This window comes from Bidens hawaiensis, unplaced genomic scaffold, assembly GCF_021521415.1.
Source record: "Bidens hawaiensis isolate Kalapana, Puna unplaced genomic scaffold, B.hawaiensis_p1.1 tig00022530_1, whole genome shotgun sequence".
In the NCBI taxonomy this organism is placed as follows: Eukaryota; Viridiplantae; Streptophyta; class Magnoliopsida; order Asterales; family Asteraceae; genus Bidens; species Bidens hawaiensis.
In genome coordinates this window covers 113,489-127,070 of record NW_027493514.1, presented here as the reverse complement: position 1 = coordinate 127,070, position 13,582 = coordinate 113,489, and the positions used below count along the sequence as shown (strand labels likewise).

At 35.6% G+C, this 13,582-nt stretch overlaps 2 protein-coding genes and 2 pseudogenes across 2 annotated transcripts; 3 read left to right on the top strand and 1 right to left on the bottom strand.

Moving 5' to 3' along the window:
- The first annotated feature begins 1,600 nt into the window (after positions 1–1,600).
- Positions 1,601–2,855, top strand: LOC143565809 (peroxidase 66-like). Its single transcript, XM_077052671.1, has 3 exons — positions 1,601–1,940; positions 2,043–2,231; positions 2,296–2,855. Exons 1-3 carry the CDS (start codon positions 1,731–1,733, stop codon positions 2,842–2,844), a joined length of 948 nt encoding a protein of 315 aa, XP_076908786.1. The 5' UTR covers positions 1,601–1,730; the 3' UTR covers positions 2,845–2,855.
- Positions 2,856–5,090: 2,235 nt separating this feature from the next.
- LOC143565810 (peroxidase 66-like) lies at positions 5,091–6,912 on the top strand (annotated as a pseudogene).
- A 1,101-nt stretch (positions 6,913–8,013) lies between these two features.
- On the top strand, positions 8,014–9,432 carry LOC143565801 (peroxidase 66-like; annotated as a pseudogene).
- A 114-nt stretch (positions 9,433–9,546) lies between these two features.
- LOC143565800 (uncharacterized) lies at positions 9,547–12,761 on the bottom strand. Its single transcript, XM_077052664.1, has 4 exons — positions 12,587–12,761; positions 10,648–10,895; positions 10,377–10,566; positions 9,547–9,777 (listed from the first exon to the last, which is right to left on the bottom strand). Exons 1-4 carry the CDS (start codon positions 12,731–12,733, stop codon positions 9,655–9,657), a joined length of 708 nt encoding a protein of 235 aa, XP_076908779.1. The 5' UTR covers positions 12,734–12,761; the 3' UTR covers positions 9,547–9,654.
- Between the last annotated feature and the right edge of the window lie 821 nt (positions 12,762–13,582).

Sequence of the window (13,582 nt, the reverse complement as noted above, 5' to 3'; positions counted from 1 at the left end):
GACACAAACTGTTACTAACAATTTAGCTCACTGAAAAACGTTAAAACCAGACCGTTGACACCCCTAATTCTATTGATTTTTTCTCTCTTCCCAAAGAAGTGTAGATTGTTGTGTCATTTGTGTGTATTTCCTTACTTTCTATTATGTTTATATCTATATTGTTAAACCATGATCAATGTAAGAGTGCTAATGCACATGCCACATCACCTTGTCCATGTCAAATCACCGTGCTAGTTACATATTTTCCTCCTCTCTATATTTTCTCTCACAATGCTCCAAATGAAATGCACTTCACCACAAACATCACTGCACCTAAGATAAACATTTTGCATTGGCCATGGTCTTAATAGCTTAACTGATTTGGTTTCTCTTACACCTATGTGTTTTAACTTCATCCATGGTTTATGAACAAGAATGAAAACCAGTTAACCAAATTTCACCAATTATAATGTTTTTTCTCCTTAAATATATGGCTTCCGATCATAAGTCGAAAAGGGATTAAACACATAGCCAGAAGCCCAAAATTAAGATTAATGTTTATTCATCAATTTAATATTTGAAATAAAATCATTTATTATATAATGGTATAATGCTTTTAGGGATTTCATTATCCCATGTAAACGTCCTTATACTCTTTTAGAGAAACGATTGGGCTGTCTTTTTAAGAGCCCGGACATTTCCTTGGTTTCAGTCTTGGCGTCACTTCCTACGCTAGAGCTAGCTTGAAGTGTAAGGAACAAAACGTTTGGATTTCGATCAAGTTTGTTCTATAGACTTGGGGGGATTTGGTTATAGCCTTTTGAATCCGGTTGCTTGCGTCCGGTTAAGAGTCTCCACATTCCTACATATTGATTTAGATGAACACCGGAACACCCGAAGTTCTTATTGCCTGGTCCGAATCACATGGACCATCCATGTAATTTACTCAATGATTTATTATAAATAATTGCATGTTACATCCAAATCTCAATACAAAGCAATCTCTTCTAACCTCATTTCTTGTTCCTTAGTCCTAAAAAAAGAACAACTAAGTACAAAAGTACAATACTCCATCTTTTACCAACTTTCCTAATTTGACCATCTAACTGATTGCCACATCCTAACCAACTCTATCTCCACAACTGCAACTAGAAATGTTAAAAAAAAACGGTTTGAGACCGGTTCACTGCAAACCGACTTGAACCGGTTTGACAAGAAACCGGTTTTACCCAAATCGGGTCCCAAACCGACCCAGCCCACCGATTTTGAGATTGGTTCCTCTTCTAAACTGCCAAAATGGTTTTAAAACCGGACCGGTGTGAGAAAAAAACCAGTTAAACCAATTCTAAACCGAACCAAATCGAGTTGGATCAGTTCGGCCTTTCTTGCTCCTAAACCGGTTTCTAAACCGAACCGAATCAAGTTGGATCAGTTCAACCTTTCTTGCTCCTAAACCGGTTTCTAAACCGAACCGGTTTGAGCCTAAAAACCGGTTCGGTTTGAAATAAAATACCGGTTTTGTACACCTCTAACTGCCACTCAATTGTCAAAATTTATTCTTAGCAAATCTCCTTCTAATCTTCTATTATCTTTTTTCATGTCTTTGTTTAGAAGCCCAACAAAGATGTAAAACATACAGTTTGAGTAGCTTAAAAGTACATAACAATCTTCAACTACATGTACTATAAATACTTCAACCATTTCCATGGAACTCATCATCCTCTGCCTTCAACCGCTTCTTAGAAAAACAAATGGCTATTACTATCACCTCATTAACCGCGTTTATTCTCATATTAACAGTAATTCCATTTTCACAAGCAGCACTTACTGCTGATTACTATCATCAAACATGCCCACAAGCTGAGAATATTATCTATCAAACGGTTCGTAATGCCTCTATTTATGACCCTAAAGTCCCGGCCCGACTTCTTAGGATGTTCTTCCATGACTGTTTCATTAGGGTATGCACTATGCAGTATGCTTCCACATAACTTATTATTATTATTAACCTTTTTACTAATACTTAAACATGAACTTATAATCTAAATGTTTGTTGTATTTAGGGATGTGACGCGTCATTGTTGCTTGACTCAACATCAGGAAACAAAGCAGAAAAAGACGGACCACCAAACATCTCGGTTCGATCATTTTATGTAATCGAGGAGGCCAAAGCAAAGATCGAAAAAGCATGCCCACGCACGGTTTCTTGTGCTGATGCGTTAGCAATCGCTGCTAGAGATGTAGTCGCAATGGTACGAGTTTTATACTTCCGTCTTCTTTTTATTTACACACATAATCATCATGTTTTATGTCCAGTCTCAAGGTCCATGGTGGCCTGTGCTAAAAGGAAGGAAAGACGGGTGCATGTCAAAAGCTAACGAAACTATAAACCTGCCATCACCATTCTCCAACACCACAACACTTGTTCAAAGTTTTGCTAAAAGAGGATTAAATGTCAAAGATTTGGTCACACTTTCAGGCGGACACACATTGGGATTCTCACACTGTTCTTCATTTAGCGCCCGCATACATAACTCAACTGATCCCACCATTAATAGTGAGTTTGCTATGACCCTAAAAAAGAAATGTCCCATACATAACAAGGATCGCAATGCGGGGGCGTTTTTGGATTCGACTTCATCAAAGTTCGATAACGATTATTATAAAAACATTATTATGGGTAAGGGCGTGTTTGGGTCAGACCAAGCGTTGTATGGAGATTACAGGACTAAAGGGATTGTGGATTCATATGCGAAAGACGAGAAACTGTTCTTTAAAGAATTTGCAGCTTCGATGGTCAAACTTGGGAATGTTGGTGTCATTGAAGACGGTGAAGTCAGAGTGAAGTGTAATGTCGTGAATTAATGCGAGAGAGGGCGAAGGCGAAGGATGGAAGAGGAAGAGAAAGATTGAAACTTTTTTTTTACAATTTTTATACAAAAGCTTCTTGAGTGTATTGTATTTTAATTTTTACATAGTGAATAAAGCATGCATATTGCCTTGTTTATTTATATCTTTGATTTGATAATGTGTGCAAGTAAAACATATACACATACAAGACAATGTAACACAATTAAAAACAAATGCTTGGCAAATGAAAAGCAAACAGACAATATTTGTCAAAATAGGAATAAACATTTATATAAAAAATCATCATATTGCATATTAGTTTCATGAAAAATGTGAGCCCTTGTTACTTGTTAGTGAAGTTTTTAATCCTGAATTCACATGTGAAACAGGTTATTTGAAAGCAGAGATAAAAGAACTTGAATATAAGGTTAAAAATAGTTAGGTATTTTGATTATTAATTCACTTATGTTTATCGTCGATTTTTTCGGTTTCGTTTCGATTTTTCGATGGTTTTTTAATTATTTTTTTTATGGATCAAGGACAATGGAAGAAACATTTTAGATTGTTTTAATTTTTTAGTTTTTGATTTATTTTGAGTTATAATTTTTTTATTATTATTTTTGAATATTTTTAAGGGGTTTTGTTATCTTAACAGAACCCCTCCGAAAAAAAAATTCAAAAATAATAATAAAAAAATCATAAATCAAAAACTAAAAAGGTAAAAAAAAAACTAAACTGTTTTTTCCGTTGTCATAGATTTAAAAAAAATAAAAAATTCCGAAACCCGTTTTGATCCTAACCTCTTCCGACCTAAACCAAAGCAACCCTTTTTTTCAATTGACCCGTTCTGACCCTAACCCATACTGACCCAAACTGTTTTGACCCATGATTCGTTTCAACCCATGACCCGTTCGACCCAACCCAACCCATTTGCCACCTCTTGTTACCCCACATTGCTCAGTGGGTTGAAATTGATCAAAGCTGGATCAAATGACAACCTATTTGAAGCATGCATGATTATCATCAACATAAAGTTGATCAAATGACAGCCTACAAAGTGTTCACTAGTCTACCTGGAACTAATTGGTTCGCTTGAGAATAAATTTGAGATACATGCATCAAGTATTGGAATACATTAGTTCAACTCAATCAAGAAGTTCAACTTGTATTATTCGTTTGATCACCGGTTGCTAGTGATCATCTACGTAACAATCAATGTATGCAGTTTACATATTTTTGGTCACCGTTCGACAAAAACAAATTGTTGGATATAAGATTTTTTTTTCGTTGTGTATTTTGGGATCCTAAGTCCTAACCAATGTCATTCGCGTTTATTAAGTTGATCATGAATACAAAGTGTGCAAAACTGTTTTTTTTTTCAAACCGAACCGGTTTGAGTCAATTTGACTCGAACCGGTTTAGGAGCAAGAAAGGTCGAACTGGTCCAACTCGATTCGGTTCAGTTTAAAACCGGTTTTTCCTCAAACAGGTCTGGTTTTAAAACCGGGTTGGTAATTAATAAGGAGAAACGGTATCAAAATTGGTGGTCTGGGTCGGTTTGGGACCCGGTTTTCTTGTCAAACCGTGCAGTGAACCGGTCCCAAACCGGTTTTTTTTGTACATCTCTACCAAAATTCGTTATGATCAAATCTATTTGGGTCATTAAAAACTTCTTTTTTCCCCCCTAAACTTACTCATTTTGACACAAAACAAATTCAACATTTTTAATCAGCCCCTTATGGGTTCATGACCCACTAACCCGAGCACCCGCTGTTTTGCCAGACTTTAACCGCAACATACATAGTAAATAAAGAGACACATGATTAGAATCATAAGGTGCAAAGAATGTTTTTATAAACTGTACAAGTATCCCGTCATGATTTTTGAAGTTCGAGAGCGGTTAACAGCGAATTGCATCGCAGCTCTCATAGACACGATATTAACCCAAGTACAAGACCAACATCTCCTGTTCCTTTGTCCTAAAGAAAGAACAGCGAAGTACAAAAGTACAATACTCCATCTTTTACCAACTGTCCTAATTTGACCATCTAACTGATTGCCACATCTTAACCAACTCTTTCTCTACACCTGCAACTCCATATAATCTCTATAGTTAACAAATCTCTTATTATCCTTTCCTGGTTGTTTCTTTGTTTAGAAGCCCAACAAAACTGTTAGATATACATTTGAGTAACTTATAAGTACATTACACACTCTTCAACTATAAATACTCCCATCATTTTCATAGAGTTCATCATCTGCTGCTGCGTCTTAAAACAGATGGCTATTTCACTATGTGCTGCCTTTATTCTCATACTAACTGTCATTTCATTTTCGAAAGCAGAACTTACTGCGGATTACTATCATCAAACATGCCCACAAGCTGAGAATATTATCTATCAAACGGTTCGTAACGCCTCTATTTACGACCCTAAAGTCCCAGCCCGACTTCTTAGGATGTTCTTCCATGACTGTTTCATTAGGGTATGCAGTATGCTTCTACATAACTTATTATTAACCTTTTTACTAATACTTAAACATGAACTTATAGTCTAAATGTGTGTTGTATTTAGGGATGTGACGCGTCATTGTTGCTTGATTCCATCCCGGGAAACAAAGCAGAAAAAGACGGACCACCAAACATCTCGATTCGATCATTTTATGTAATTGAGGAGGCCAAAGCAAAGATCGAAAAAGCATGCCCACGCACGATTTCTTGTGCTGATGCATTGGCAATAGCTGCAAGAGATGTAGTTGCAATGGTACAGATTTTCATTTATCATCTACTCGCACAAATCGTTTTCAAATGTGACCCATTGGAATTACGTATATAATGGGTCAGAATAGGTCAAACTAAAAAAAGAAAATGATTGAAACGGGTCAAAACGGGTTGACATTTCTTGAAGTTTTTTTTTTTGAACGAGAAAACGGAGGAAACTTTTTAGTACTTTTACTTTTTTAGTTTATGATTTGTATTTCGAGTTATGATTTTTTAATTATTTTTTTGAATTTTTTAATGAGGTGTTTTTGAAATTGGTTAAAATGGGTTAAGATTTCAAAAACCCCTCATTATAAAATTCAAAAAAAATAATTAAAAAATTATAACTTGAAATATAAATCAAATACTAAAAAAGTAAAAATACTAAAAAGTTTTCTCCGTTTTTCTCGTTCCATAAAAAAAAACTCGAGAAATGTCAACCCGTTTTGACCCGTTTCAATCATTTTCTTTTTTTAGTTTGACCCATTATATACATTTTAATACAACTTATTCAATCCATGGGTCACATTTGTCACCCCTAAGCATAACGCTTTATTTTATTCCAGTCTCAAGGTCCATGGTGGCCTGTGCTTAAAGGAAGGAAAGACGGGCGCGTGTCAAAAGCTAACGAAACAATAAACCTGCCATCACCATTCTCCTAACACCACTACACTTATTCAAAGTTTTGCTAAAAGAGGATTAAATGTCAAAGATTTGGTCACACGTTCAGGCGGACACGCATTGGGATTCTCACACTGTTCTTCATTTAGCGCCCGCATACATAACTCAACTGATCCCACCATTAATAGTGAGTTTGCTATGACCCTAAAAAAGAAATGTCCCATACACAACAAGGACCACAATGCGGGAGAGTTTTTGGACTCGACTTCATCAAAGTTCGATAACGATTATTATAAAAACATTATTATGGGTAAGGGCGTGTTTGGGTCAGACCAAGCGTTGTATGGAGATTATAGGACTAAAGGGATTGTGGATTCATATGCGAAAGACGAGAAACTGTTCTTTAAAGAATTTGCAGCTTTGATGGTTAAACTTGGGAATGTTGGTGTCATTGAAGATGGTGAAGTCAGAGTGAAGTGTAACGTCGTGAATTAATGCGAGAGAGGGAGAAGGCGAAGTATGGAAGAGGAAGAGAAAGATTGAAACTTTTTTTAAAATTTTTATACAAAAGCTTATTGGCTTTATTGTATTTTACATAGTGAATAAAGCATGCATATTGCCTTGTTTATATCTTTGATATGATAACGTCTGCAAGTAAAACATATGCACATAGAAGACAGTTTAACAAAAAAAAATTATAAAAACATTAAAAACAAATGCTTGGCAAATGAAAAGCAAACAGACAATACTAATCAAAATAGGAAATAGAAATAGTGATATCAAGAGTCTTATCAGTTTACAGATGATTATTATCAACATGCTACAGAGTGTTCACTCGAGATACATGCATCAAGCATTTGAATACATGAATGCATTAATACAAAGTGTTCACGAGTCTAACTGACTTGCTACCTGGAACTAGCTGGTTCGCTCGAGGTACATGCATCAGGTATTGGAATACATGAACTCAACTCAATCAAGAAGTTCAACTTATATTGTTCGTTTGATCACCTGTTACTAGTGATCATATATGTAACAATGCATGCAGTTTACATATTGTTGGTCACCGTTCGACAAATAATACATTGTTGGATATAAGATCTTTTTTTATTTGCTTCATGTATTTTGATATCCTAACCAATGTCATTCGAGTTAATTAAGTTGTGAGCATTATGATGATCAAATTTCTTAAGTTTTGGTGCTTAAGGTTTGCAATGACCAAAACCGTTATGACCAAAACTATTTGGGTCATTAAAAACATTTTTCCAAAATGACTCATTTGGACCCAAACCAATTCAACATTTTTAATCAGCCCGTCATGAGTTCATGACCCACCGACCCGACCAGCCGTTTTGGCATGCTTTAACCGCAACATATGTAGAAATAAAAAACATGGTTTAAGTTGCCAATAATATTTTGTAAACTCCACAAGTATCCTGTCATGATTTTTGAAGCTCAAAAGCAGTTAACAAAACGTTTATTCATCGATTTAATATCTGGGATAAGATCATTTATTATAGAGATAGCTTGAAGCCTAGGAACAAAAGGTTCGGATTTCGATCAAGTTTGTTTTATAGACTTTGGAGGTTTTGTTTAAGCTTTTTGAGCCCGGTTGCTTGCGTCCAGTTTAGAGTCTCCCGATTCCTACATATTGCTTCAGATGAACACCCTATGGTTCTTATCATAAATGATTGCATGTTTAAAAACTTCTAAAGCAACATCCAAATCTCAATACAAAGCCATCTCTTCTTAAGTTCTAACCTCAGTTCTTGTTCCTTTGTCCTAAAACAAGAACAACCAAGTACAAAAGTACAATACTCCATCTTTTACCAACTGTCCTAATTTGACCATCTAACTGATTGCCACATCCTAACCAACTATTTCTACACACCTGCAACTTTAATGTCAACCTCTATTCTTAACAAGTTTACTATTATCCTTTCCTCTTTATTTCTTTGTTTAGAAGCCCAACAAAGCTGTTAAAACATACACTTGAGTACCTTAAAAGTACATTACAATCTTCTAGTACATGCCCTATAAATAATCCCACCATTTCCATGGAATTCATCACCATCTGGTTTCAACTGCTTCTTCTAAACACAGATGGCTATTTCATCATTAACCGCCTTCATTCTCATACTAGCTGTAATTCGATTTTCAGAAGCAGCACTTACTGCGGATTACTATCATCAAACATGCCCACAAGCTGAGAATATTATCTATCAAACGGTTCGTAATGCCTCTATTTACGACCCTTGTCCCGGCCCGACTTCTTAGGATGTTCTTCCATGACTGTTTCATTAGGGTATGCAGTATGCTTCCACATAACTTATTATTAACCTTTTTGCTAATACTTAAACATGAATTTATGATCTAAATGCGTGTTATATTTAGGGATGTGACGCGTCCTTGTTGCTTGACTCAACACCAGGAAACAAAGCAGAAAAAGACGGACCACCAAACATCTCGGTCCGATCATTTTATGTAATTGAGGCGGCCAAAGCAAAGATCGAAAAGGCATGCCCACGCACTGTTTCTTGTGCTGATGCATTAGCAATAGCTGCAAGAGATGTAGTAGCAATGGTACACATTTTTATTTATCATTTAGTCAAATAGTCATATAAATCGTTTTCAAATAATAAGCATAATGCTTTCATTTTCTCCAGTCTCAAGGTCCATGGTGGCCTGTGCTCAAAGGAAGGAAAGACGCACGCGTGTCAAAAGCTAACGAAACTATAAACCTGCCATCACCATTCTCCAACACCACAACACTTATTCAAAGTTTTGCTAAAAGAAAATTAAATGTCAAAGATTTGGTCACACTTTCAGGTGGACACACATTAGGGTTCTCACACTGTTCTTCTTTTAGCGCCCGCATACATAACTCAACTGATCCCACCATTAATAGTGAGTTTGCTATGACCCTAAAAAAGAAGTGCCCTATACAAAACAAGGATCACAATGCGGGAGCGTTTTTAGATTCGACTTTTTCAAAGTTTGATAATGATTATTACAAAAGAGTCACTACGGGTAAGGGCGTGTTTGGGTCAGACCAGGCACTGTATGGGGATTACAGGACTAAAGGGATTGTGGATTCATTTGCTAAAGATGAGAAACTGTTCTTTAAAGAATTTGCAGCTTCGATGGTCAAACTTGGGAATGTTGGTGTCATTGAAGACGGTGAAGTCAGAGTGAAGTGTAATGTTGTGAATTAACACGTGAGACGAAGAGAAAGAGGAAGAGAGAGATTGAACCTTTATACAATTTTTATATGATAACTTGTTGATTAACTGTATTATATATAATAAAATGAATAAAACAGAGCTATTGTCCCTATTGAAGTAACGTTTATTCGATATAGAATATAGCAATCATTATATCAAGAATCATGATATACAAACTAGCAATGTTAAAGACATAAGTCATATTTTAAATCACTGATATAATCATGCAAAAGCTACATCTGACCTTAAGATATACTTGGCACCTTTTGTAACATTGTGTGATTCATGTAGCATACATTTGGCACCATGGATATGAAAAAGAGCCATTCCTTGAGTAGGAGTCACCTAAAAGTCAAAAGTTAAATTATAAAGATGTAGACGAATGTATATCGTATATTGTACATGATATAAACTAGGGGTGGCAAATGTGACCCATTGGGTTGTACTAAAATGTATATATTGGGTCAGAGTGGGTCAAACTAAAAAAAGAATATGATTAAAACGGGTTGACATTTCTTGAGGGTTTTTTTTTATGGAATGAGAAAAATGGAGGAAACATTTTAGTATTTTACGTTTGAGTTTTTTATTTATATTTCGAGTTATAATTTTTTAATTATTTTTTTTATATTTTAATGAGGGTTTCTGAAATCTCAACCCATTTTGACTCATTTCAAAAACTCCTCATTAAAAAATTCAAAAAAAAATAATTAAAAAATCATAACTCGAAATATAAATCAAAAACTAAAAAAGTAAAAGTACTAAAAAATTTCCTCCATTTTTCTCATTCCATAAAACGAAAACTCGAGAAATGTCAACCCGTTTCAATCAAATTCTTTTTTTAGTTTGACTCATTCTGACCCATTATATATATATTTTAATACAACCCGACGGGTCACATTTGCCACCCCTAAATTATTATAAACTAAACTAGATGGAAAATGTACCTCGGCTACAAGGCTATTTCTTGAACCATAAAACACGGTTTCACCTCCAACTAAAGGTTCAATGGAGTCGTCCAAACCGTTCACATCACCACCGTTGAGATATATCAGCATAGTGTAATGGGTGTGTTTTCCTTCTCCAAGATTAACACTTTCATCAATATGTCGGCCAAAACGTTGACCAACCTTATACCTGAATATAAATCATTAAATCAACTTAATTGATGCAATCGCATATATGAAACAAAGATGCGAGTTTGAACTTTGAACAAACCTGTAAAGTCTAATATTTGGGTTTAGGCCAACGGAAACCTTGCCCCGAATGGTAAGATGAGATAATAGCTTGCTAAGTCCAGTTTCCCATAACGTATCAGCAAGAACAGGATCGTTTACAGCAATACGATCATTGTCTCTATAAGCTTCACCTTTCGCTGGACCAAGACTGCCTTGGTGCACAAACCCTATCGATTCTGCAGCTTTAATGAATGCCTTTGATTCAGCAGCCGTTAAGAAGTTCTGCACCTGAGAATCTTAAACAAAAGAAGAACCACTAAGAAGATAAAAAGCAAGTATTTGGAGGTAATATTGATTTTCTCAAAACAAAATTTTCAGATAGATTTAGAATCATATAAATCACTTTAAAAGCGTGCACTACATTTGAAAGATATCATCTGCATGTAACTATATTCAGAACAACAAAGACCCTAATTTCACATACTTTTAAATACATTAAAGATTTGCTTAACTGTCCCAATGTATTTTGTTTTTTTTTCCATTTTTCCAGTTAAAAATGGTTCGTTTATGGTGTTCCAAGCTCATTTATGAAGTTTCGAAGCGGAAATATGCCGGTTCCAAGCTTCATTATGGTGTTCCAAGTTATGTTATAAACAATTGCAACATAAATTATAATGTTCGAAGCTAGAAACGGAGGTAAAAAAAGATCGAAATATACGTATAAAATTCAGAAACACAAACAAACACGGTTCGTTTCGGTTAACAGTGAACGTTAACCATAACCACCGGTTTTGTTCGGTTAACGATTCGGTTTTTGGTTATGGTTTGGTTTTTTCTCACCCCTACAATAACAATAAAAATCGCATACATTCAACTAAGGGTGTACACGGTTCGGTTATTAGCCTCAACCAAATTAACCAATTAGTTTTCGGTTAATCGATTTGGTTTATTCGGTTAATTTTCCATTTTCGGTTCAGTTATAACCAAAATCAAATTTGGGCTAATTTTTTTACTTAGAAATACATGAAATGGATGCATAAATACATGAAATAAAGGTATAGATATATGAAATCGAGATATAAATACATGAAATGGTAGTATTAAGAAATACATGAAATGGAGGTATAAATTATAGGGTTTGAATCAAATACAAATGACTTTTGTCATGAGAAGCGTATTGATAACTAGAGTATTTATGTTAGCACTAGAGTAATTATTATAACACCATAACCTTTGAACTAGAGTAATTATTATCATTATACTGTTTTATTTTTTATAACATAGTTACTCTAGTTCAAAACTATAATTACTCTAGTTATTTATATGTTTAGTACATTAATTTTTTTGTACCGGATCTCACCTCATTAAGCAAAAGTTAATCTATATTAAAAAAATAATACAATAACACTCAAATTTAAAAAAATAGTCCTAAAGTTTACACGTTTGAATGTTAATTATTGGGTTAAAAGTAATTTTGAAAAAATATGGGCCACAAATATAAAAATTTTCTCGGACTTAAACCGGTTTGCCGGTAAAAACCGGTATTTTAGAAAAAACACCGCCGATACATGTTCTAGCAAACTGGCCAAAAATACCGGGCTCAAAATACCGGTCTGTTGTGCGAAATCCGGTTTAACCGGTTCAATCGGCCGGTTTGAACCAGTTTTTAAAACACTGCCATTAACCGAATAAAATATGAATAGATCGGTTTTACCGAGGGTAAAAAAAATAACCGATAACCGATTTTCAGTTACTTTGGGTTCGGTTATTGCTCACCCCTTGAGTGATCCAACTACAGTAACAATTCCATTCGGCGAAACGAACGCACCCTAAGTTAACATACAATCAACTTCATAGCTTAGATATCAGCTAAAAATTGGCAATAACTTTACAACAACATATATGATCGTTATATAAACTTAATAATTATTAATTAGGTAAAGAAACAGTTGAATTAGAATTTAGAATAAACAACGTACAGTAAAGAGATCGAGATCTTTGAGGCGAGTGATACGGAGATCTGTTTTCAGTTTAATCACCGGCCAATTGGATTCTTCTGTACTCGTCTTCTTTGATTTCTTCACTATTTTACCGTCTTTCTTTCGATCACCCATTCTCTTCTTCATGAATTTGACCTCTGTGTTTTGGTTCAGTGATTTTGTAAAACCTAAACCCGGTTCCTTATTCGGGTAATCGGGTTGTTGACGAACCTGTTTTTAGGCCCAAAGGTCTAGTAGTGAGTGACCCAAGATTATTATTATTATTATTATTATTATTATTATTATTATTATTATTATTGGGCTGAACACATCCAGGTCCACCTTATTAATCTTAATGCACAAACAAACAGGGAATTTTCAGGTATGGTCAACAAAAGTCAAGAACCGTGTCGACTAGAAACCGGTTCTGTGTATGGTCGGTTTGGGTTTCGGGTTTTGACCGTGTATAGGTGGAACCGGTTCCGTAGGGTCTGATTATTCTAAGGAATCGAAACCCGGTTTGTACTTGCTGGACGGGTAGAGGGTTTCGGGTAGGAACTGTCGGGTCGGGTAGGAAGCGGTTTCGAGTATTGTCAGGTATTTGACCAGGTATAGGTGGAACCTGTTTCTTTGGGTCTGATTTTTCTAAGGAACCAAAACCCGGTCTGTAGCCGTGACTGAGTTCGGTTTCGAGTAGGAACTGTCAGGTCTGGTCCGGAACTGGTTCTATGTATGGTCGGATATTTGACTGGGTTTTCTAGGTTTCAGGTACGGTTAGGTCGGGTTTTGATCGGGTATAGGTGGAACCGGTTCTGTTGGGTCTGATTTTTTTAAGTAACCGAAACTTGGTCCGTACCCACAGGTCCTGTAAGGTTCGTTCCGGTTTCGGGTAGGAAATGTCAGGTCGGTTTAGGTCGGGTTTTGATCGGGTATAGGTGGAGCCGGTTCTGTTGGGTCTGATTTTTCTAAGGACCAAAACTTGGTCCGTACCCACAG